The 24,840-nt window shown below is 39.7% G+C and overlaps 4 protein-coding genes across 5 annotated transcripts; 2 read left to right on the top strand and 2 right to left on the bottom strand.

Moving 5' to 3' along the window:
* Positions 1-7,263: 7,263 nt before the first annotated feature.
* Positions 7,264-15,086, bottom strand: galt (galactose-1-phosphate uridylyltransferase). The gene is made up of 11 exons (XM_088391455.1): positions 14,942-15,086; positions 14,543-14,712; positions 14,398-14,473; positions 14,191-14,239; positions 13,962-14,091; positions 13,829-13,885; positions 12,975-13,097; positions 11,302-11,434; positions 11,039-11,122; positions 9,385-9,539; positions 7,264-9,201 (listed from the first exon to the last, which is right to left on the bottom strand). The coding sequence occupies exons 1-11, from the start codon at positions 15,039-15,041 to the stop codon at positions 9,136-9,138; spliced, it is 1,143 nt and encodes a 380-aa protein (XP_088247581.1). The 5' UTR covers positions 15,042-15,086; the 3' UTR covers positions 7,264-9,135.
* A 219-nt stretch (positions 15,087-15,305) lies between these two features.
* On the top strand, positions 15,306-17,488 carry sigmar1 (sigma non-opioid intracellular receptor 1). Its single transcript, XM_088391460.1, has 5 exons — positions 15,306-15,594; positions 15,740-15,791; positions 15,965-16,113; positions 16,230-16,322; positions 16,484-17,488. The coding sequence occupies exons 1-5, from the start codon at positions 15,450-15,452 to the stop codon at positions 16,711-16,713; spliced, it is 669 nt and encodes a 222-aa protein (XP_088247586.1). The 5' UTR covers positions 15,306-15,449; the 3' UTR covers positions 16,714-17,488.
* Positions 17,489-17,676: 188 nt separating this feature from the next.
* On the top strand, positions 17,677-21,832 carry katnal2 (katanin p60 subunit A-like 2). Of its 2 annotated transcripts, XM_088391454.1 has the most exons (16): positions 17,679-17,880; positions 18,324-18,394; positions 18,475-18,641; positions 18,710-18,755; positions 18,843-18,939; positions 19,011-19,109; positions 19,188-19,223; positions 19,413-19,490; positions 19,778-19,876; positions 20,376-20,439; positions 20,512-20,630; positions 20,787-20,878; positions 20,980-21,090; positions 21,196-21,358; positions 21,425-21,527; positions 21,586-21,832. In XM_088391454.1, the coding sequence occupies exons 1-16, from the start codon at positions 17,830-17,832 to the stop codon at positions 21,723-21,725; spliced, it is 1,536 nt and encodes a 511-aa protein (XP_088247580.1). In that variant the 5' UTR covers positions 17,679-17,829; the 3' UTR covers positions 21,726-21,832. The 2 variants fall into 2 exon arrangements, with proteins under 2 accessions (XP_088247579.1, XP_088247580.1); XM_088391453.1 differs by having other exon boundaries at positions 17,677-17,880; positions 21,196-21,527.
* Positions 18,396-24,371, bottom strand: hdhd2 (haloacid dehalogenase-like hydrolase domain containing 2). The gene is made up of 10 exons (XM_088391459.1): positions 24,280-24,371; positions 23,173-23,282; positions 23,000-23,102; positions 22,818-22,923; positions 22,531-22,615; positions 22,303-22,468; positions 22,180-22,230; positions 22,050-22,113; positions 21,865-21,983; positions 18,396-18,925 (listed from the first exon to the last, which is right to left on the bottom strand). Exons 2-9 carry the CDS (start codon positions 23,271-23,273, stop codon positions 21,880-21,882), a joined length of 780 nt encoding a protein of 259 aa, XP_088247585.1. The 5' UTR covers positions 23,274-23,282; positions 24,280-24,371; the 3' UTR covers positions 18,396-18,925; positions 21,865-21,879.
* Between the last annotated feature and the right edge of the window lie 469 nt (positions 24,372-24,840).

The following is a 24,840-nucleotide window of genomic DNA, read 5'->3' on the forward strand; positions in this document are numbered from 1 at the left end:
TTAAAGGAAACAAGGGACATGCAATGTGTATAGTTACAGCTTTCATTGTGGACTTTTGTGAGACAGTCCCATCTGTTCTCACAGAATCTCGTGCAAGCTTTTAGTAAATCCATCTTTTCACTCACCTGTGACAAAGCCATCTCAATTCTGTATTTAACACAGACAACAAAAAGTATGTCCTGCCGGCACATTTCTTAAGTATTATTATAATTGTCCCTCCCCCCTGCTGTTTAATAAGACGAGTGGGGAGTCTAAGTGGCAGCATAGCAGGGAGTTAAGAGCTGCAGAAGCTCATCAACACTTGCCGGTCAGTGACAGCTTCTGCTCTTTATAAGCATTAAGATTATTGTCCTCATACTGAGCACAGGAGGTTGGCGCTATCATAATGCTTAATGGGTCATATTTGATAGTTGAAGGGAAATTGCTTTGCTACCTCAATAGTATTATTAAAATAATTGCTTAAGGTTTGAAATTAAATAGAAGTCCTAAGTGGTTATTAGTTTTGTTGTTTTCGATTCATTTTCTATAGCACTTACCTTCATTGATAATTTGTCGACAGAAAGTAAGGTAAGATTTAGACTCGGTGAAAACGGGGCTAAATTGTGGCGCGAGTGGTGTAAAGCAATTTTTAATAGATTTGATCCACTGACAGGTCATATTGTCATATTTGATTTATAAATATGATGAGATGAGAGTGGATTTCAGTCATTCACGATAAGGTGTTTCTCCTACTTTTGTTGATCTTGTTTCTGAAACTTTTTCATCATCATTCCTCCCTTCTCTCCTCCGCACCGCGGGCTGTCAATTCATCTTTTCCGGTGCTAATTTGTCACGACTTCCATTTATTGGCTGCTTATTGGACAGTTCAATAGTGTGTTGTTTATTTAAAGTGTGACTCTTTGTGGTTGCCAACTTTTCTTCGACCAATGTCTGTATCAAAATCATAGTTCGCAAAGTACTATTTTTTAGGAAGAAAATTACAATTGCTAATTTTAAAATTTTATTCTAGCAGGACTCAACTTTACATTGGTGGCATTTCCATACAAACCCAATGTTTGACGAATATTTTCATTACTATTCATTGGATGAACTTGTTTATAACAGTAGGCAGGAAAGAGTATTTGTATGCATAGACAATGTTGTCTCGTGGCAGAGGACCAAGAAAGGTCTGTTGACATTCATCTCTGACATCCCATGACTGAGTATTATCATTCCCAAGATCACACCGATAATGAATATTTTGATTTTTGCGGGTGTTTTTAAGATGGTTAAGATTTAGTGCCTTAATTAAACATGCCTCTATCTATAAAATCCGAAGCAGTAGAGTTTGAAATTCAACCAATAGTGCTAAAGTTGTGCAAGGAGTTCGAAATCAAACAGCTAGACAAACCAAAATATTTTTTCCCCCACACAAAATGTCCTACCTGAGTTTCTCTAGGGGGCAAATGTTCCTATTTTACTTGTCTTTGAGAAAGTCCGCATTTTGGGATCCATTATTTACAAATTAATTAGCCTCTTTTTAGCATGTCCTTTGTGTAAAATGCTATAAGTTTAGTGACCGTTTAACACAATTACCTCCGAGTTTCGGATCTGTGGGAATAAACAATTATTCTCTGTGACCGATGATGTCCTTTGTTCGCGCGCCATTAATTCTCAGCGGTGCGCAGGAGGTTGGAGTCTCAGCTCGCTTTATTTCAAAACTGAAGCCGTGCCAAAACACAAGCTGGCAGGAAGGATGTGTAAAGGAGAAATAAACATGGGGTGGGAGGGGGGATATGTAGGGGTTTGCATTTCTTGACTCAATGACAATAATTCAAGGTTGTTTTCAAGCCCACTTGTCTTATTCCGCTCATTAGGAGCAACTGCAGTGAGATGTGGGAGGAGATTGTATTTATTGAAAGTAAATCAGTATTTAATGAACAAGTGGATGTTGTTTGGTCTTGTTTGTTCTTGTTGTTTCAAGGGGATAAGAATTTAAATATGCCTTCTAAATTCTAAGTTAGTATTTGGGTCAGGCAGAGCTGCAAATTTTAGGGGGTTTGTTTGTTTTTAGAGTTTGTAGCATAGCCCTTCAATATTTGGATCTTAATGAATTAAAATAACTTACTTGCGAGGTCCTTGGTTCGAATGGCGAGCTTGATAGATGCAAAAACGTGTTTCAGCACCATGGACAGTTCCGCTGTAAATTCGCCTTCAATTTGTAGCAGATGTTTCAGCAAAGGGAGAAAATCTCAACCACCTGAGGAATACAAAACATTTCAATATTTTTTTTGTCATGTGACCTCAACAATTTGCTGACACAAATCATTCCCATCTCCTTTTTTTTTTTTTTTTTTTTAAGAGAGCGCCTTACAGACAAGTAATCAAGGCTATTTTAAATTGTGTGACCATTTCTGTACCTTCCATTCCAGATTGTTGTTCAGAAAGTGCAGCAACATTTAGAGTAAATTTTTACTGTCTAATTTGCTATAAAAAAAATTTAAAAGAACCCAACTGGAGGCCCATTTTGGAAAACGAATGGCGGTTATGGCAGCCAAGTCAGGAACAGCTGGACCATAAAAAAAGATAGCACCCATATTTATAAAGTGCACCCTGACAAAACTATTTTTCAACTGCTCACCTTCACTGGCGGCTTTATGGCTGCTGACAGCTTGAATTAACTTAGCAAACTTGCAGTCACGTAAGCCATTACATTGATTTGAGACTAAGTAGGGAAAATAACGAGCGGTGCTAAAATACTGTACATACATACTGTAGAGTCAATAAATAGCTGTAACAACCCTTAAAAAAAAATTCAAAGTTGATCATTTCCATCCAGACACAACAGTTAGGTTGAAATGTGTGTGTGTAAAAAAAAAAAAAAAAAAAAAAGGCAACTATATAGCGGCAGCCCATCACTCGGTTATCACCGGTCACTCCTTAACAAGCTTTGAGACCCTTTACAACCCAACAGCTGACATTTACTGTCACCCACTTAACGAGCCCACAATGGACACACCCACACCCTGTCGCACTAAACACACACCCTCATCAACTAACCAACTTGTCCAACACACACGTTCACACATACGCATTTGAAGGAACCTCCGTTTGATGGAATTTTTTTTCTTTTATCTGCATTTTTCCTCAGCCAGGAGTTAAGAGCTTTTCACAACTGCCACATTGCATGACAGTAATTGGTTACAGGAAGTGAATGGCTTGTTATGCAGTAATTATACACAACACTTGGACATCCCGCTGTCGGATTTTCACATCTCTTCTTGACAAGGAATCGAGTGATTTAGCCTTTTGGGTTCTGGTGTTTCTCATACTTTGAAGAGGTCAATAACTGCAATTAAGGGCACTAACAGGGTATTTAAACCAACAGAGCCATCTAGAGGGAGTATAAAAAATACAAGTGGTTCATGAAGCAAATTTGAAGCTTCATTTGACCATCGCTAATACTTTTCACATTACTGCGGATATTTCATTATAAATGTTCCTGGGAAACTAAAGACATGTTGACACAATGAAAAGTAGTCAGTGTGTATTTATCTTACGAAATTGTATCGTTCCGTCAAAATAACTAAAGGATGCAGCCATTAATAACTAAAATGGCCAAACAAAAAAAATGACACTTTTGGGGATTTTCACATTTGTTGTTAACTCCTCATGGCTGTATTTTGATGGAACAATAAAAGTATGTTATAGTTGCATATTTTCCCGAGTCTTTAAATGGATATCGACTGGACAGCTGTGTGGGTGGGATACACTGTACTGTGTGTGTTTGTTTTGATTTTAGCTTTTAACTAACCGTCACAGAGGGACAGTAACACAGTCAAGCTCTGAGCAGCATAAACAGCTGCTCGAAAGGTTTGCCACTTTAAGGCTTGCCAGCCTACAGTCTGGAGTCTGGATCAGAAACATGGGCTTGTCATTAACTCAATACTAACCTCTGTTAGATGAGGGAAATTGTTCAGATGTTTTCACCCCGTGGTTAAAATCTGAGAAGAGGCATCATAAAAGGACGTCTGGATGATTTTTCGGCTATTTTCAAATTCATCCTGCTGCGGGAACGCAATCTCGAAAAGTTGAAAATGACACAATTACCGACTGAACAAACTGTCCTAAGGTTGCCAACTGGCTCCAAAATTGCCAAATCTTTTGGCAAAAAAACGACAAGAAGGATCACTACATGTCCAATCCTGATTCCATGCATATTTTACATCCTTAAAAAAAATAGAACAGCAGAGGCTAAAGCTCATTGCTCAGCGGAGCATAATGTTGGAACACTCGAGGGAGAAAAGTGGTTTATTCTGAGCTGTCTGAGCGTACTCGAGGACAAAGGAAACGTCAAAGCCGGCACGCCCTCGTTTACCACGGTGATTGAAGGCCGGGAGGATGACGAGGCGTCTGTATATTCATCAGAAATGACATTTATCCTTGAAAACCATCTCCTAGGCATTGGAAATAGAATGCTCGGCTTCCAAAGCCATCAGGCGCGTGTCGGGGAATGTGTCCCGTACAAATTGACTTTTAAAAGCAATTTGTAAACTCCAATAATGTGTTATGATAAATCGTAGCTGATAGAAACGTTGTAGAACGACGGGAGGCTTGTTAGGAAAGCGTTTGTGATTTCCGAGGTCATCACTAAAAGCAGAGGTTTTGTCCTCTGATGTCAAGAGCAAGTTCCGGAAATCAAGTCTCTAAATGAAGGGGGAAAAAAAAATTTAACCACCGTCGTAACTGCCAACAATGTTGTTCAATTGTCGAGACAAGCGAAGAATCCTGGCAGAACATGAAATGGAACAATGTCAGAGATATTTGCAGCAAAACCTCCAAGAGCGACGTATATTCTGAGCTCAAGTGTTGAAGCGAGCGACAAAGCAAACATGTACTTTGGCAAAGAGAAGACACACAAATAAGTTCTCTGCAAAACAGCGATTCACAAGGAAATTGTTTCGTTTAAACTGTGACAGAAAATGGAGCGCCGCTGATATTAATATCTCATCCTAGACATCTCACCTCACGACATAGCGCACCTGGCCGCTGTTGCTACCAAGGATTCTTCACCTCACCTTCTGTCAGGTCATTCTGTGGCACTCTTGGCTTCCCGCTGGCTTCCTGTCTGGCAGACTTCTGGCCGCCAGGTTGGATCCGACTGGTTCTCAACCTGAGCGCAGCTGCTGTCAGGCCAGGTGGTTGTTAACTGGCTGTCTGTCAGCAGAGCCATCGCCTCGCTGGCCGTGTGGCTTGATCCCGGCTCTTGGCAGGTTTCTTCTTGTGTAGCGAGTGCACATATAAGTAGCTTGGTGGGGAATTAAATCATCCATGTATGACCTTGAAATGGACAGATAGCGATACATAGATAGACAGCTAGAGAGCTAGCAATAGAGTTAGAGAGAGCTAGAGATAGTAGATGGATAGAGGTAGCTAGAGAAAGATAACTCGAGACGGTGAGAAAGCGATACCTCGAGAGTAAGAGAGGTAGCTCGAAACAAAACAAGATACAAGCTCGACATCTAGCCAGCCAGCAAGCTAGATAACTCGATAGATGTCCACAATTGTAGGTCCATTGCCGGCCGAGACCATGAAGCATTTCCCTGTGAGATGGATGATGGTGCCACAAGATATCCAGACAAGGAGTTGCCAACTAGTCGACTTCACCACCCCACAAAGTTGCTTAGACCATAACGTTGACTAGAAGCTAATCCCGTTTTTGCCTTGAGCATGAAGCAGAACCGTACAAATCCGTGCACTGAAAATGGTATTAGTCAGTCACGTCCATTCATTTAAATTCTTAAATATCTGAAAGGTCATCTACTAAATGAGGAAGAACCAGTGGAGATCCTCAACAAATCTCAGCAGTGCACAGAAGTGCGAATACCGAGGTCAAAGTCCTTCAAATAATCCCACAGAGAGCCAAACTAAATTTACATTTGGGAATTAAAAGTCTAATCAGATTTTCCTCGTAAAATTGTGTTCCATCCAGTCCATGTCCCGGGCTGCGATGATAAATCACATTCTACAAGACAATAAAAAGGAAAAAACCCAGACGGAGTGAGCCGGGAGATAACATCCACTAACAGTGGGGGATGGCTCAGGTTAACAAGTGTTGTTCAACAGCTCTTCAACAAACAGGATTAAAGACTGTTGTTAGTTTTTTTTTTTGCTGCACCCCGGAGATTCCTAAAGTCCAAAGGCGCTCAATCTTTCTTTATCTCGATCTGACCGCGATTGAATTTATCACCTGCTACTTCTGATAAAACCGTGTTAGCGCAAGTAAATATTACGGGCCGTGTTTTTGAACACTTATCCAACAGTGGTTAAGGACGTATCAGGCCCGCATCCACTACAAACTATTTCTCTTCCCTGCACAGAATAAAAAAATATTTGTAGTGTAGTTTAGAGGGTGTTTGCACAGTTAGTCATTATTATTATTATTATTATTCAGAAGGGACTGTTTTAATACAGTTGCTTATATTCATTATTCTGGTACTGCACACCTCCTGAACCCAACAGTGATTTTTATTTTATTTTATTTTGATTTGCTACGCCACACTCTCATTTTCGATCATGTAATCATGACCCTATTGTTTCATCAGTTCGTTTTATGTAGTTGCTTTGACTACACGAGAAATTGTGCAATGGAAATTTCTTCCAATCGATAAATGTATAAAAAAAAAAACACCATGGGGTGTCTTGGTTATTTATTCTCGGAAGAATGAGTGAAGTCGACCGGGGTACAATCTGATAGCCTCCCTGCAAGTTCCCTGTCGAGCCAGCCCGTTCGTTTTCCAATAAGCAAGCGGGGACAGGATGGGGTAAAGCTCATTGGTGACGCCCATCTAAGCATTGGCGTCAATTGCTTCAATTCTCGCTGTTGTTTATTCTCTATCAGCCCCTGAATGAATGGAGCGTCTCCCACACTAGACGACCTAAATCAAATCATTGATTTACTTACTGAACTGAACACAGTGCAAGCTGGTGGGTGGCAGACTCACAAGTCACGTAAAAGTTCAATGCGTACAATTATGAGTAAAATTTATTCTGTGATTTGTTCATATGGGGAAAATGATGCTTCAAATTTGCTTCATGAACCAATTTTTGTACTTTAATTGAAAGCTGAAAGTACGCAAAAACGTCTAGCCTCTATTCAAACCAACAGTGCCATCTAGAGAAGTCAAAAAATACAAGTGGTTCATGAAGCAGTTTCGAAGTGTCATTCTCCCATTACTAGTTGTAACCACTGGAAATGAATTAAAATGACATTAAAATGTTAAAGCCAGTAGAATTTTTTTTTTAATCAAGACATATAGTCAAATATAAATACATAAACACCAGAGAGGAAGAATATAAATGTTTCATAAGGTGAAATTAACCTTTGTGAGGCAACACATTGTCTGTTTACCACAAAGTTAACCTGTGCTCTATTTTCCAATTTTCCAACACGGCTATTTTATGGTAAGTCATTTCAAATCCGACATATGCAGCACACACTGGCATCGTTTTGTCAGTTTCTGTATGCTCCGTGATTATTTCTCTCGTCTGCCCTCATCCCTCATCCTTGTCTACGGGCTGTGGCAAATGATCAGACAGATGAGCAGAGGTAACGATGGCTCACGTTTCCCCTTATTATTGGAGTTTACATCGCCGTCGCCTCCAGGATACTATCTCGCGCTCTATAGACGAGGTGAGGTGAAATCAGAGGTGAAATCTGGATGATAGTGAGCATGATCGTGTGAAAGATACGAGACCGCGAAAGGACAAAATCGCAACCGGTGTGTCACTGTGATTGCGCAATTACAGTTGAATTTTAAATGACTAGGCGTGAGTCAATCCAGGGGGGGCGTGTGATAAAAAGTCGACCTGTTGCTTAACACTAGGTCTAATGTAGAAACACACGCACACACTTACAGCGAGTCTCAAAGGAGTGATGGAATAGATGAGGAGGGGATCCATGAAACCAAAGCATTAAATAAATATTGACTTGAAAGAATGAGGTCTGTCACAGTGCATAAAAGGCATACAACCACAAAAAAGACTTTCACAAAGCTCGACCTCTGTGAGCCATCCCGGTTCAACCTTGTAGAATCGTGCTTAATATTTATAGGAAGTCAAAGATTGAGCTTTGCAATAATAGCATTGTGTGTGTTTAAGATATTCCCAAGTGCTCTTCCGAATGCACTTAAAAGGAAAATTCTATCAACGATGTGGTGCTGAATATTTTAGTTGCTTGGATTTCTTTTTTAACTACAATTTTGGATCAGGATGATTAAATGAATTGGAAGCACAGATAATTAAATCAAGTGTGTTGATGTTTGGGAGAAAAAAAAAAGGGAATGTTTTGATCAAATACATACAGAAGGATGGCTGAGCCAGATTTGAGGCAAGAGACCCTCTTCATCTGTGTTTATTTACTTTGAGGCAACAAGGGGGAGGGCAGGTCAGATAAAGTGACGCAAGGCAAAGAAACAAGTCGGTTTCACTTTGGTTTTATCTTAAGTGGATGGATGAGGCAAAGAATGCAATACTTGCTCAACTAGATCACAATTTAGCTAGCTTAATTAAAAAAAACTGTTGTGAAAATATGATAAGGGTGTTGCGGCAAGTCTGTACATACAAGTGAATATCATTCTCAATGCAAATAAAAAATGAATAATCTATGCATCAAATGTAGCGAAAATCCGTCCGGTTTTGTATAATCTCAAAAAACAGATGGGCTGATAGCAAAAACATTTCCCCAACATTTTGAGGCTTTGTGTTATCCAATTCTATATTTATATTAAAATATATACAGTGTGCATTTTTTTGACTTATCAAATAATGACTCAGGTTATTTGTTTTACTTATCAAATGTGACCCACCCCGTCAAAATGCTCGTTTTTCCTCGGCCTTACTCTTTGCGCAACATTGCCCTCTGTTGTTGCTAAAATATGGGTGCGAGTGAGCCCTTTAAAAATAATCAACTCAATCCATACGTCAGAAACATATTATGATATATTAAAGATGACATTAATACGTTGACACAAATGATAATACCTTGATGTAACGCTAAAAACTGACCCAATCATTTTTCCAAGCACATACAATTATGTTAGTATTCATTACTGTCATTTTTAGATTGTGTTAAATTGATATTTTCACTTTTAATTCTCATTTTTCTTCTACAGCCCTGTTTTTATAGTGCTCGTCTGGTAGATTCCGTAACTTCTCTGCAGCCTAAAAAAAATAACATACATACAATTAAATCTTATGTCAGCATTCGTTTAGATTTGAAGGCCTCATTGATTATTTTTTTTTATGTCTAAAATGTTTGAAATGTAAATTAACAAACCACTAATAGGTCCTGGTTGTAAATGAAGCTGAGGCAAACCCGCAGGAGTTTTTGCTTTTATAAATCACCTGTTCAGGAGTGAGGTCCCGTTGCTCGGTTGCGAGCATCTCGTAGCCGACCATGAACTTCTTGACCGTGGCTGAGCGTAGCAGAGGAGGGTAGTAGTGAGCGTGAAGCTGCCAATGTGAATTGTCTTCCTTTAAGTAGGGGCCAGTAGGGGCTCCTGAGGAAAAACAAAAACACGATGAAAGACCAATCATTCCCCGGCTTTAGAAATACAAGATAGAAATGAATAGCCGGCATGTATTGACCTGCTTTGCCATCGATTCTGCAATACATTTTGCGCCCGAGCAAAAAGAATGATCGGGGTGACTGGCTGGGAGACTAATTAAGAATACGCATCACAATGGGAAAACAAGAACCTTCATCTCGCTTGCTATTCACATAGTGAAGCATTTTGCTCATTAAAACTTTTCGACAGCCACCAGAAAAAAAAAAAAAAAAAGCCCCCTTTATCGGTTATCTTGGCAAAAAAGATCAGGTGTTGACAGCTGAGCAATAAAAAACTATATATATAAAAATATATATTTATTTTTTATTATTTATATATACATATATGTAAATATTTATAAAAATATAAGACATTTTTTATTATTATTTATAAATATATATATATATATATATATTTGAATAATATAAATAATTCATCTGCACTGATGATGAACTGAGTTACTGAAATTAGTTACTGTTGCGGCTCATGGGGAGAAATCGTGCTGACAGTAATCACCATTGTTTATGTAAACAAGCACACAATCAGCACTTCTTAGAGGCCCCACAGCTCAATAACAATGCTCCCAAAAATGATTCATTTTCACTGTAATGTAAAGCAGTGGAAGCTAGGGATGTGATTTTCCTTCAGCTTTTGGATCGACTGTCATCCGCCAATTTATCTCAAAGTCCGTGTGATACACTGATTCGTCGCTAATGCCATCATCCTGTGGTGTTTGCTTGTTCACTAGACTGGAACAAAGATTCGGCTTGAATTTGAAATCTCCGCTTGAAGCTTTTCCATTAGCTACTTATTTCGAAATGTCTCTTGTATCTTCGCATCACTTTTGTGAAATTGCCAAATGGCTGTGACGGTGGCCGTCCAGCTTTCAGCAATCAGATGGTCTCAGGTATGATTTTCATACATGTACGCATTTAGCAACGACAAAAAAAAGCACTAAGAGGGAAGATAAAAGAATGGAACAATGCATGATACAATTTTGCACACTTTGGACAATTTGGAACAATGTCTACTTTACAAATTCTGTCCCAACAAGGAACTCATTCTAAGAGAACATGAGCTATTCAAAAGTGGGATGTAAATTGTTCGAAATGTTTTTCTCAGTATTGGATGTTGTGTCACAATGTAGCACCCATTAAAATAAGAATATATCGCGTACAAATAGGGTAAGAAAATTAAAAAATAAAAGCATCTCTTCACTTTTACGTTCTTGTCGATATCCTGAATGGTACATTTAAATATGCTAATGAGTCTGACACTGATTTATGCTACACTAAAGCTTCCACTCGACACTGGAGAGGAATTAAAATCGACTTTTTTACACCCTGTGTAATATTGCCTGAAAAAAATAATTAGGTGAGGGGAAATTGGTCAAGTAATTTGAATTATAATTATATAATATTATGTGTTTACTGCAAAATGTTTTTTCTTACCATGCCAGCCCATGGAGTAGGGAAAGGACACGTTAAATAGATTGTCGTATTTGGTCAGCAGTTGCTTCATAATGTCAGCCAGACCTGGAAAAACAAAACGAACCAGAAGATGAAGGAAAGGAAACAAGAAACTGTTGATGTTGAAATAAAAGCTTCAAAGTGGCAAGCTGAAAAGAATCATCCCAAAAGTCACAAATTGTTTTCGTGCTTGCGGGGAAACAACTTGACAATTGTTTGGCGGCGTCTCGCCGAAAAACACTTACTCTCTCGTTCCTCTGCGGTCAACTGATTGATTCTGAGGACGTGTCGTCGTGGTAACAGAAGTAACTGGTAGGGCCACGTGGCCCAGTAAGGAACCGCTGCCAGCCAATGAGCGTTCATCACCACCACACGTTCCTAAAAGAAGGGACACATTTAGAAAAAATTATATTTTTTTGTTTATTAATGGATGCTACTTGATGTAAACAACAATTCAAGGAGTTATCCCCTACTGATTGCATCACAAGTTCAACTTTAGATTTTTCTTTAACGTTCTACCACCCCATCACGCGGTAAAATGCGGACTGAAAACAAAATAATAGGTAGAAACTTTCAAGAAAGTGAACGATGTCCTAAAGCGGACACCTCACTCCCCCCCTGCCCTCAGAAAAAAAAAGTTTCACTCAATTAAGCTTGGAAAGTTTTGCTTTCAAACTCAAGGGTATCGCATGGGGAGCCAAAGCCCAATTCCAGATTCTCCAAGTACTGCCGCGTGCCAATTTACGGTCGTAACCTTGGGTCAGGAAGACAGGAGCAAATAGGAAGCGGGACACTATCAGCGCAAACACACACTGCTTCCACTCTAATTTTGTAAAGGTCAGCGCCCGCGAGTGCTTGTGCTCTGTACGCACGCACGGTTCTCATACCTCAGACGGCTATTTTATTTTTTCGCAAATCATCTATAATAACGGATATGAGCGCCGTCGGTCGCGGCGGCGGGATTTCTTATTTTGGCTGTAATGCAAAGGCGATCGAGCGAGTTGGACTCCTCCATTGTTCAACATCTACTAAACAGTTTGACTTTGACTTCTTGAGAAAGACAGCGGCCCATATTGTAACTATTTTGCAATTTCTGAAGGTACAGTAGATGTGAAGAAAATTAAGAAAAACAATATAGAAAATTTCCATAGTTTTTATGCAATTTTAAGGGAAATTATATTGGAGTGAAAAGGTCAATAAAATAATCTGTCATGGTTTTTGGGCAAGCTTGAACATCCCTATTGGGGGTCATTTAATAATAATATTAATAATAATAATATTTCGAACATATTTAAAACTTTGAGTACTCTTTGTTGTGTATTTTTTTTTTCAGTTTGTGTTTTTTTGTTTATTTGTTTCATGGACTTAGATATGGCACTTTAAAGTATTAATTGTTTGTTTTTCCTATTTTTAATGTTTTAAATATGTTTGAAATAATAATAATAATAATAAAAATCTCTGGGCCACAGATTTTTTCTGTTCCCCCAAGAGATCTGCTTCCTACTGCAACATTCATATGTTGTTTACTTGCTGAATGTTGAGCTTTGCCAAAACTTGCTCAAGGTCGCCGTTGTTTTTGCTCTTCCCGCATGACTGGAGGATTGCTAAAACGCACGAAACGAACAAAATGCATCATCGTAATCTTTGTGCGGCTTGAAGATGGATGCCACAGCGTGATGCTAATGAGCATTTCTGGGGCCCCATCACATGCTTCGCTGCCTGAAAAACTGGTCGTGTGTGCTTGAGGGGAAAACAGGAAGCAAAGGTGTAACAGAAATAACATGGGGGGGGAGGAAGCTCGTGGGAGCAGATGGATGAAGGGAGAATACAGAAACGATGTGACGCGTGGAGATTTTCTTTAAAAAACGGAATAAGAGGAAAAAACAAAGACCGACTTTCCAGCTGACTCAGGTTGTACCTTTTTTTCAACTTCTTCCTTGGCATATTGCAACAGCATTGGCTCCTGGTACTTGTCATAAAACGCTTTCTGACAACGATCGGACAGAGCTGGCTCATTTGGAATGAAGCTGCTGGCCCACACCTGTGATATGGAAAGGAAGTACACAAATCATTTTGATTATCAGCCCAATGAACCATTTGTCAGGAGGTTTTTAAGATTACTATTACTCTTGACATGGGGGCTAAAAGGTAATTAAATATACCATGTAGAGCAATAACCAGAGGAATTGCTCGCTGTATTTGCACGCCACGCAGGGCTGCATGTGACAGACTGGCTAATTGTTTTCTGATTAAAAAGCCCTTAACTTATTTCACACAAAATGCAGTGTGCAAAATGTCCCCACTGGTAATCAAGGCATTATGCTTACATTCTCAAATATTTTGTGATGGCCCAGTCAGCTGCACAGGGTTTAAATCCACAAAGTGTTACATGATGCTCAATGAAGACTTGCAAAACAATAACTGATGTCATGTTCATATCATTAATCTTGCAATAAAAAACATTATTCCAAACCTGATCATTCCATTTTTTTTGTGTGTTTTCTTTGTAACTAGTTATTCTGAAATTGCTTATTTCCCTAGAGGACCTAGAGAGAAGACACTATGAGGCATTATACATTAGCCTTAAGTGGCACACTGCCCTCTTGTGGTAGCGTGTAGAATTGCAAATGTGGGGTGCCTCTTATCTGGTGTCTGCTGTAAGATGAATTTTCAAATGTAATTAAAAAACCAGCTTTGGAAATTTATTGAACTACTTATATATTTTGGTAAGGCCAATATTGTGAGTATTATTTGCATGTTTGTGTTTTATACCTGACAGTGGGGATGTGGATTGGAACAACCCATCGCAGCTCCTTTATTTTCAAAAATCTGAAGAAAAAAAAGATGACATGTCTATTTTATGTTACTACAGAAGATTGAAGCTGATGATCGGTGGACCACCCACCTGAACCCATGGATAGGTGGCACCCAGTTCTTCCATGATCTCTGCCCACTTGTCAATCACAGTAACAACCTCTTCTTTTTTCATGAGAGGGAGCGTAACATCAGACCAGGGATGGAAACACATGACCTTGCTGAAATGAAGAGATCATGTGTGCCAATTAGCACGCTTAAAGTCATGGATGAAAGTCATAATGCAGCTGATAACAACAAATAGAAGTATGTTTTCTTACCACACACCTCTGGCAGCTTTAGAGCGGAACAATGGATGCTGATCTGAAGCTGAAGAGAACAAAATCTTGAATGACATAACAGTGCATTGTAAATTCTCGCATTTGATTCCTCATCCGTCACGAGTGTGGCGTTTTATTTTGAAGAACCATGTGAGAGTGGCCAATTCATACAAATAATTGACTTGGGCTGATGAAAGAAACACTTACGAGGATCTGGAGCATCTGGCTGAATGGCAGGAAAGTCGTTTTCAAAAACAAAAGTGCTCTTGTAGTCTGGATTCTTCTACAACACAAGAAAAACTAATTTCATTTAGTGGTGTTATTTTGTGCAAGGTATTTTGCAAGCAGTTACCTCTCCATTAGCACGTGTGTTTCCAGGACATAGAGGATTGCACGGATTATATCTCGCTATACATTCTTCTGGAGGTTTTTCCACTTGTCCGGTCCAGGGTCTTTTCATGCGGTGGGCTGAGACCAGGACCCAATTGTCCCTCAATGGATTATAACGCAGGTGCTGGTGCTCTGCAGGTAGATCGATATATAAACATTACCAGTTGAACTAAATCATGGTTGGATGATCATAAAAGACGCTCTTTGTATTATGAGTAATACTAACGTAGCATGCAAACATTCGTACTTGCAGGATCAATTCCAAAACAAAAACCTGTGCGTGCTTTTCAGACCACGTTCGTTAGTCCGATTTCAAGGATTGTCAATCATGGCAGCGTAAATCTCGTCGCTGCAACTTTACCTTTTGGATCAAATTGGGTTTCGGGGCCACTCATGTTAACAACGACAACTTTGATTAAAGTTGATGAGAAGTCTTCCGTTTGTGACAGCTGATTGTGCATGGAAATGCTTCGTCGGCTACTTCCTGTATAAACAGGAGCATACTATTTGATACCGAAATATGTGTTTTATTTCTCTTTAAAAAGACACAACGCAGTTCAAGCAGACTGGTATATAGATTTAATATACCATGAATAATTAACACAATATTGACTTAGAATTTAAGAGCCTTAAAGGATGGGCTTTGTGTATAAATGTAAACCCTACAAGTGCTTTTGAATGGACTGCACGGCGACATCGTCATCTGATTGGTCCAGCGGTTCTGTCACGCCTCCCTGAAACAGGAAGTAACAGTAACGGTAACAGTAACCTTTGTTGCTGGTGGGAGTTGCGCCTGATCACGTATCTTGGACCTCCTCAACCTGTTGCTGCTGCGTCCGTCCGTTATTTTCTCTTTCTTGCCGTCCACCATGGCTTTATTCAGCTCGTGTTGTCGACTCTTAGTCTTTATCGGAGTTACCTCCCTTGCCGTACTCCTCCTGAGACACTGGATGGCCACTAAGCAGTATATTTTCAACCACGACGACATCGCCAAACTGGCCAAACAATACGCGGGTTAGTGTTGCAATTTAGAAAATAGAATGCACGCAAAAATCCGCGTGGATTCTTCCTACTTGTCATATAAACGCGTGCAAAAGGCAATCGCACGTTTTGCACGCCTGCCTTGCTTTGCGCGCTCATTGTTTGCGTGTTTTATTAGGGCAGGACCACGAGCAGGCCTACGCGAAACTGGTTGTCGAGCTCAGGAAGAGGTAAAGCGATTTTGCAGCTGGGAATATTTCAAAGCATTCGTAGTTTTTTTTACCATCTTAAGCATTGGGTACATACATTGCATGATCTTCTTGAAAGCCCAACCTTGCATCAAGGTAATCCGATTTGCTGTTCACACACATTATATACAGAACATGTTTGTGAACCGGTTTAGGTATCCCGGCCACATCCTGCCAGATGAAGACCTGCAATGGGTGTTTCTGAATGCTGGAGGCTTTATGGGCTCCATGTGTGTCCTCCACGCCTCCATAACAGAATATGTGATACTGTTTGGAACTGGAATAGACACATCAGGACACTCAGGTGAGGGATTGTTGTTATGGTTAAAGATTACGGAGTCCAGGGGCATTCATTGTAATCTTTTGTAGAATTTTAGGAGAAGGGTCGACTCGTGGAACCGTAAAATTTTGTCTTTGTAGGTCGTTATTGGGCTGATATTTCGGATACCCTTGTCTCTGGGACCTTCAGAAGATGGAAGGACGGAACCACAAAGACTGAAATGTTCTATTCTGGTATTAAAAAAATACTATATTTTATTTTGCAGAATACTAAATTGGCATGCACTTAATAAATGCATTTACAAGAGGTTTATTTGATTACTAATTTTGGTCATAATTTAATGTTTAGGCTAAACGTTTGCTAATGTCTGGCTTTTTTTTATCCTAAATAACAGGTGACACTGTCATGCACGAGATGGGCGAGGCCTCTGGGGTCCAGTGGACCGCCGGGACATGGATGGTCGAGTACGGCCGGGGTTTCATCCCATCCACGTTGGGCGGGGCTTTGTTCGACACCCTCTTTTGCACCCTAGACTTTGTTACCATGTTTCACACATTCAAAGTCTACGGCAAAGCCATGCTGATGGAGATGGGAACAACCTTGGCTGAGGCCGGAGTGTTCTAAAAGCTATGGCTTGACACTGTTAACAAACCTGCACTGGGACAAGTCACATCGCAAGATGTGATGTTTTGTCTTACATATCTGGCATGGATTAAATTCTTGCCCGATGATTGTTTTAAATGAAAGAACATCCTTGATTATGCTTGAGTTGAACCAAGAAAACTCAAAACTGCATCAACGCTAACACCGATACTGGAAGGAAAAATGTAGCCACACCCTTCTACATTAATCTTACACTAACAGGCTCCTTGCAATCTTACACTACAAGAGCATTCCTGTTAAAGCTGTCTCAGCAAGACAATGAAGTCTTTTGGTGCTAACAAAACAAATTGCCTTGGGTGGTGGTGGTAAAAAATAAGGCTCTAAAATCTTCCAAATACTTGCGAAATGCGTCATTCTTTTGAGGGGTTTTACATAACCTGTTAAAAAAGAAACTTGGTGGTCGATCATCAGGCTTCTTATCACATTGACTGTTGCATAAACACTGCTGGGATGTTGTCTTATTTTACTTTGTGTTGTGATATTTTAGTGAATAGTTGCTTGTCTTTATGTAGCTACCTTTCTGAAGAAAATATAATCGAAAGCCAGACACACAAACATATGCATTTGTCAATTACTTTTCTACCACAACTTCTAAATGACATTTTTGATGGGATAAATTCTCAATTACAAAGCTATAAAGTTTCACACTGTTCAGTATATGGTTCATATAAGTCTTAAAGGAATGAAAAAATACTTAAATGTTGCACAAATTGAGAATAAACGTTTTTGAACTATATTACCCTTGAGTCTTATTACGACTTTACGCTTTGAATTAACCCAAAAAAAAGAAAAACACTTCCCGACATTATGTAATCTAAGATTGACATAAATTGACGCAAAATGCAATTAGTGCCATTTGCTTTGGAGCAATAAAGAACGTGCATTAAAACGTTAATGACGATTTCAAATAAATGCATTCATCGTTTACACGCTAATAAATGTGGCATATTTACAATAATGAGGAAAAATAAATACGGCATGTCCCGAGGGACAAACTACCACCGTAACCATTCCGACCATTTCCCCTCGAACGCTTATCGAAAAAACGCCCGATAATTACGACTTATTACAAAATAAATGGACGCTTCTTACAACTCAGTAAAACATGCAAACCAAGCCCGGGAGGCGGTAAGTCCTGTTCATCGTGCATTTCCGTACTTTTTTTTACAGGCCAAGTGTTTTTATATACTAGCACTGCAAACATATTGAACAAATGTCATCAGAATAGATACACACAAATTTAAAACACTTAATAGGATCCAGTTAATGCTTACCCCTCACCATGTTATGCATGCAATAATTTCTAGATGTTCTATTTGTTGGCTGAGGTATTTAGTAGTTCTGTATTTTATGTTTTCTTGGCGTGCACTGTTGCCTAGTAACGTAATTTATGCCAGTTTGTCTCCCTCTGTTGGCTATAAATGCTAGTGCAGGATGGAGAACAGCGTGAGATGTTTGAATGAGCTATTAATAAAAACTCATCAAATATGTGTGAGAAAAATTATTCTTTTGTCCTTAACACCAATTGAAGTATTTTTTTTCTACTGCCTTTCTTATGTGCTTATTTCTAGGATGAGTTGAGGATTGAAATGAGGAAGAAGAGCCTCCTCATGTTAATCTACCAACATCTGATGAGGCATGGGTCAGTATTGACTTCAGTATATTCTCTAAACGTTTCTCACAAAAAGCAAAAGGTAAAAATATTATACGTCTACCCAACAGTTATGTGAACACAGCAGTGGCCTTGGACCAGGAGATGAACGGAAGCGTGAAGAAATTTGAAGTTTGCGAAAATGTGGATTTAGAGATGATGTTGATGGAGTACGAGAGCTATCATTATGTGAAGTACCAGAAGTATCCCAAACTTATCAAGAAAGTTGTAGAACCAGGTGACTCAATTTAAGAGGCAGAATAACAAAACGCCATCGTGCTTAAAAGTCTCGGTTTGTCTTTTCAGTTCTCATTCAAGGTGATAGGAATTTAAAAAGTAGTGGAAAAAAGAGGTGGGAGTCAAAGTTGTTTCACTCTGGATCAATATGAATCTTATTGGCATTATTTATATACAGCCTTTCACCTCATTTCTCCGCTAGGGCCGCTTGTTCCGTTGTGAAGCCTCTCCCCAAAATCCTGCCTCCAAATCTTGGCGGAGATGTCCGAGGGAATGCTGCTGCCCCTGCACATTCAAATGTACGCAATCCATTCACTTATAAAATAATGATTCATTTTGAAATGATTTACGTTTTTGTTTAATTTTCTAGGGCGATAGCTTATCTTGTACTTCAGAATTCACAGACTTTGTTCTTAGTGTTTCCCCCATCACTTCTGCACAAGCTGGAGGGGCGGCTATGACCAAGAAGGTGCTTCATTATAGTTTAGTTATGAATTTTAATTCTGATTAAATAAAAAGTTTAAAAAATGCACATATTGTGTTGTAGGTCCAAACGGGCTGCAAAGGAGATGGCGAGCAAGAGGTAAATTCCCGCATTTTATTTTTGTTTATGATAAGGTTCAAATTTCAATTTGAATGTCGTATAGTCTTATTAACTTTTATTTATGCATTAGAATCAAAGCTATAATAAACAAAACCATTTCTAGGCCTTTGTTGCTGCACACTACCCTTCTTATTAATTTTATTAGTCATTTAATTTGTTGCCGGGCAGGATCGGCTGCTGAAGCCACTCAGCGGTTTTGCGGGACTGGGTGGTGAGATGAAAGAATTTGCCACAGTCATTAATAAGGTACCACATACACACAATGTTGACCCGAGAGGAGGCAGAAAAATACAACTGGTTCATGAAGCACATATGAAGCTTCATTTGCCCATCACAAGATTGACACTGTATTAATTGAATTATGTGATTGTAGTTTTCTATAGTACCGAACTGTACTTCATCTAAATGTTAAAATATTTGATCCAGTGTGTGATTCCCACTAGAGTGCAGTAAAGTACTTTGTCAAGATGTCCGGCTAGTTCTATCTGTTAGCTTCCACGCGCATCACTGTCTGTGCGTCTGTCCTTTTTCAGGACATTTATTTGCACAGCCCCAACGTAAAATGGGACGACATCATCGGCCTGGAGGATGCAAAGCGATTAGTCAAAGAGGCCATCGTCTATCCCATTAAGGTACGCCGGCTTCCATTCCGCCGCTTCTTCGATTCTGAATACATCTCCTTTAAAGGACGGGGGTCAGGCAAGTCCGCTAGGCTGACATGAAATCTATACGTGGGATAATATGGCAACCCGCGTATAGATGGAGGGATGGGAGAATTTCTATACACGCTCATCTCCGTGTCATCACTCGGAGGCTTCTGATGGATGCGATGACATCAAATCAGGTCGTCTGCATCCTCTTGACATTTACGCAACGAGATGAGGACCGATGCGAACGTCTATCTGGCTCCCTGCAGCGCTTCCTTTATTGAATAACATCCCGCCACCACTTTCTGTCTCCATTACTATTCATTCTCCAGGGTAGAAGGTCACTTTGGTGATTTCACACAGCACCTGTTTATCACCTCGGATTCATATTAATGCACATATTTGTTAGTGACGCCCTTTGCGATTGCCACACGTTTTTTCTAAAATGTGCTCCTTTTTGATATTATACTCCTGCTTGCCATAGTATCCCCAGCTTTTTAAAGGACTCCTTGCTCCGTGGAAGGGATTGTTACTTTACGGACCCCCAGGTAAAAAATATATATCTTAATGTGATACCGCTGTTTAAACTACCCTCAAATTATCCGCAACACAATTTACAGGTACGGGCAAGACCCTGCTGGCTAAGGCGGTGGCTACTGAATGCAAGACGACGTTTTTCAACATATCGGCATCAAGCTTAGTGAGCAAGTGGAGAGGAGACTCGGAAAAACTGGTCCGGGTCAGTATTTAGCTGGTCTTAGACACACCCACATAATCCTATTTCTAGCAATGTATCAAAAAAAAAAAAAATCTGGTATTTAATTTTTATGATAGCTAAAGAAATTGGCAATTTAATTTTCTATCACTAATCACAAGCCCAATTTTTTTTCTGCAGGTTCTGTTTGAGATGGCCCGCTACCACGCACCTTCCACTATCTTTCTGGATGAGGTGGAGTCGATGATGGGCCAGAGAGGAAACAACATATTGTAAACGTTACATAATTTAACAAATCCTCTCATCGTCAACATCTGCCAAATCACTAGTCTTGAAATCAATGAATAATCGTTTTTATTAATCGTGATTTCAGAGGCGAGCATGAGGGCAGTCGAAGGTTGAAGGCGGAGCTGCTGGTCCAGATGGACGGACTGGCGAGATCCGAGGACCTGATTTTTGTACTGGCCGCATCCAATCTACCTTGGTAACATACAAACTTTAGATAAACTAGATAAAATGTTTAAAAAAAAAAACACATTGGAAGGAAATTTGATCTGTGGCCTCACATTTAAAAGCCTCCCTCCCTCAGGGAACTGGACCAAGGAATGCTAAGAAGACTAGAGAAGAGGATTCTGGTTGGTCTTCCTCCTGAGGAGGCCCGCCAAGCCATGATCTCTCATTGGCTGCCTCCTGTCAGCTTCACGGGAGAGCTGCAGTTAAAAACCGAGCTAGACTACCAACTTCTGGCCAAGGTAAGTCGATCCACGTTTGCCATGGTTTTGTCGTCGGGATTGGCGAATGAAATGTTTCTTGGGCAGGAGATGAATGGCTACTCGGGCTCTGACATCAGACTGGTGTGTAAAGAGGCCGTCATGAGACAAGCCCGCAAAATCTTTGAAGCTCTGGAGTCGAATAAGAACGGTAAGACCGGGCAAGTTCACGTCCTGGACTTAGGTGCTGACTGGAACTCTTTGTGCAGGAGACACGCGCATGCAAGCCATGCGGCTGGAAACGGTGACAACGCAGGACTTCCTGGAAGTCCTGACGCACACCAAACCATCAGCCAGTGGGTTAATGGAGAAACACACGGCTTGGGAGAAAGACTTTGAATCCGTCTGATTTTGGTTTTTGCTTTCACTCGTAGTTCCTGGACATTTGTTGATGTGGTTCTTAGACATTATCTTGTCTACTTAGAAAAGTCATTAAAAAACAGCTATGAGATATCATTGGAAGTATTTTTTTTTTTTATCTGACTTACCTTAATCAGGTGACGTTATAGTAGATTCTTAAGGATGTGCTCGACGGCATCAGGGAAAGCGTTGCACGTCAGGTGAGGAGGAGGGTTGATTTTATTCTCGTCTCCTTGTCTGTATTTACCTGAAATGTAATCCCAGATGTTGAGTATCGAGTCCCATTGAATTTGACTTTAAAGCTTCATCTCACCAGTTCGGACCAGGATTCCCAACATTCCAGCACTCTGAGCTCCTCCGACATCATCCCTGGCATCCTGCGAGAGAAGACGGACCAAATTGAGAATAAAGTCGATTCAGTTAGATGAAGTAAATTGGCTTACGTCTCCTATCATGACTGCTTCTTCTGGGCTGCATCCCAAATCAGCCAGAGCCTACATGAAAGAAAATATTATTAAAACACGATCCAATAAAAGATCTTCAAGAGGATGATGGAGGAAAAAAACCTGCGTGAAAAACGTCTTTTCCGGCTTTCCCACGACAGTTGCTTTACAGTCCGTGGCATACTCCAGCCCGGTGACAAAGGGCCCGGGGCCGAGAGCCAAACCATCTTTCCTTTTATAGTAACGAGCCTTATGGATGGCGAAGAGCGGCGCACCATCCAGGATCAGTCTGAGGGACAGAAATGTTATTAAGTCGAGACAATGACTTTAAATCACAAATGATGAAATCACCTGAAAGCCTTATTCATAGTTTGGTAGTCGAAGTGATCGGGAGCGAGTCCAATGACGACAGCATTGGGGTCGGATGTGTCGATACCTGCAAAGTGACACGTGATGGGGATAAAGCTTCAAATCTGATTCATGAATTAGTCCTAGCACTGTTGATTTAAAGGTGCTATCTAGAGGGGTTGAAAAAAATACAACTGGTTCATGAAGCAAATCTGAAGCTTCATTTTCCCACCATTAGTGACACCCGTCAAGAAAAAAAACAATTTTATGGACTGTTTTCAGCTAAGTACCTGCAAAATCGAGAAGGGCACTGTCCTCCACCAGGAGCAACGGTCTGTGTTTTGTCTTCTCTATAAGAGTCCTCGCGGCACTGAGTGATGTGAAGATTTCTTTTTCCTATATGGCAGATGTTGGGAAATCACAAAAGATGATTACAGTCATTAAGGAAATGTTTGTATTTTATTATTTTTACCTGGAGGTCAAAGTTGAGCCGTTGAAGCCTTTCCAGCAGGTTCTTCTTATTCTCTTTGGTTGTGTTGGTCACAAATTTGATGGCGACAGACGCCTGTCGTAGCCTGACAACAAGCAAATAAAAAAATTATTTTTTGAGTCCGGTTCTGTCCTCATTCAAAGAGAGCGTCTCACCTGGACAGGGCGTCCTGAGCCCCGGGAACTGCCGTGTCTTCTATGTGCAGAGTTCCACTAAGGTCAATGAGGACGGCTTTGAGAGCGCGTCTGCTTGCCATTCTTGTCACCTGCATGAGAGAACGAAAAAAAAGATGGCCATTAAAAATGTAATCCTTTATGTTTAATGCGGTCATTTCCATGTGCTTGACAAAAGCTACTTGGCCTTCAGTCTGGGTACAATTTGTTAAACTGATAAATAAAAATAAAGTCCACTGTAAATGGAGGTTTAGACCGCTCGAATCGTTCATTCTTTTTTAATGGATTAGAATCGTAAATCATGCAGAATTGGCAAAATGGATCAGATTACTGTGTTGTTCAAACCTAGATCAGAGAAAATTGAGAGGATTATAAACTGTTTTTTAGCCTCGAATGCAGATCTGGATGAGTGAGTTGTGGATAATTTATTGGAAGAAGACTGTGATCCCCTATTATTATTTAGACATGCTTGGATTTTTGTCATGTAGTTATCAGTTTGGGGGACTTACTTACACGGCTTGTGTCCCATTTCTGTTATTTGTATTTCGCTCAGTTTAGAAGCGGAATCCAAGCCAAATATGGCCTGAGTGTGTTGGAGAGGGGATGCAGCTTATCATAAACAAAAATTGGAGCATAATAGCAAGCATTGCAGATATTATACTGATCTGATATTCTCAGTAGTTTCAAATTTTAGGTTAGATTGTCTTTAAATAAAATGCAATTAAATAAGTAAATAAAACTGTCCAAAATCATGTGTCATTTTATATTAGACAGTCAATGCAAATGTTTAATACACTATGGTGCTTTGCAATGGTTTACAGCTGAATGAAAGGACTGTAATCTATTATTATTTTTAAGAAAAACTTATTTTGGCACACTTTATAGACAAATCTAAACTGCATTACTGACTTGTTTAATAATGTTTTTCAACGTTCTAAAATCGCGGAAATTTACGATGGTAATTCAAAATGATGCCAGATGTCTTGGTGACGACAACAAGCGTAGTTATTAAACTAACAATAATAAAAAATACACTAACATGTATTAGATCAGATGAAATGCTTTTAAAAGGAAGTTTAGCATGCTAACCTTAAGCTGCACTTTCGTTTTCACTTCTTCTTTGGTTAAATAGGAAGCGTTTTTAAGTTTTACTGGATCAGTGCTGCCCCCTCTCTTAAATGTGCATCATTATAATGAAAAGCTGCTCTCCTTTGTGATTTTGTTTCCACCACATTTCTAGGCTGTAATCATTTAAGAGTGTTATCCTTAACCACTTAATCATTCATTACAAAGATGGGGGAAAAATCATAAGGCACATTCCACTAATGACAAACAGACATATCGCATTAATGGGTAGCTTATTGTACGGTATTAGTAAAAGACTAAACCTTATCGTGACATGATGCCAGAGAGCACTGCCACAAATCCTCTTTTCATGTTACCTCTTGATAGTTAATACATGTTTTTCAGTTTTTGTTCATACATACGTATATTTTGCATGCTACATTGGATGTGGAAAACATGGTAGAGAAGTGTCAGAATTAAGTGTTTATACAAGATCACATCCAAAACTATATTATGCATTTATTTCCTTTGATTCTATTTTATTTTTATCCCAACGGATGGAGTTGTATTTTAGCATCAGCAAGT

Source organism: Syngnathus floridae, chromosome 12 (assembly GCF_059516105.1).
Source record: "Syngnathus floridae isolate MCC-2025c chromosome 12, RoL_Sflo_1.0, whole genome shotgun sequence".
In the NCBI taxonomy this organism is placed as follows: Eukaryota; Metazoa; Chordata; class Actinopteri; order Syngnathiformes; family Syngnathidae; genus Syngnathus; species Syngnathus floridae.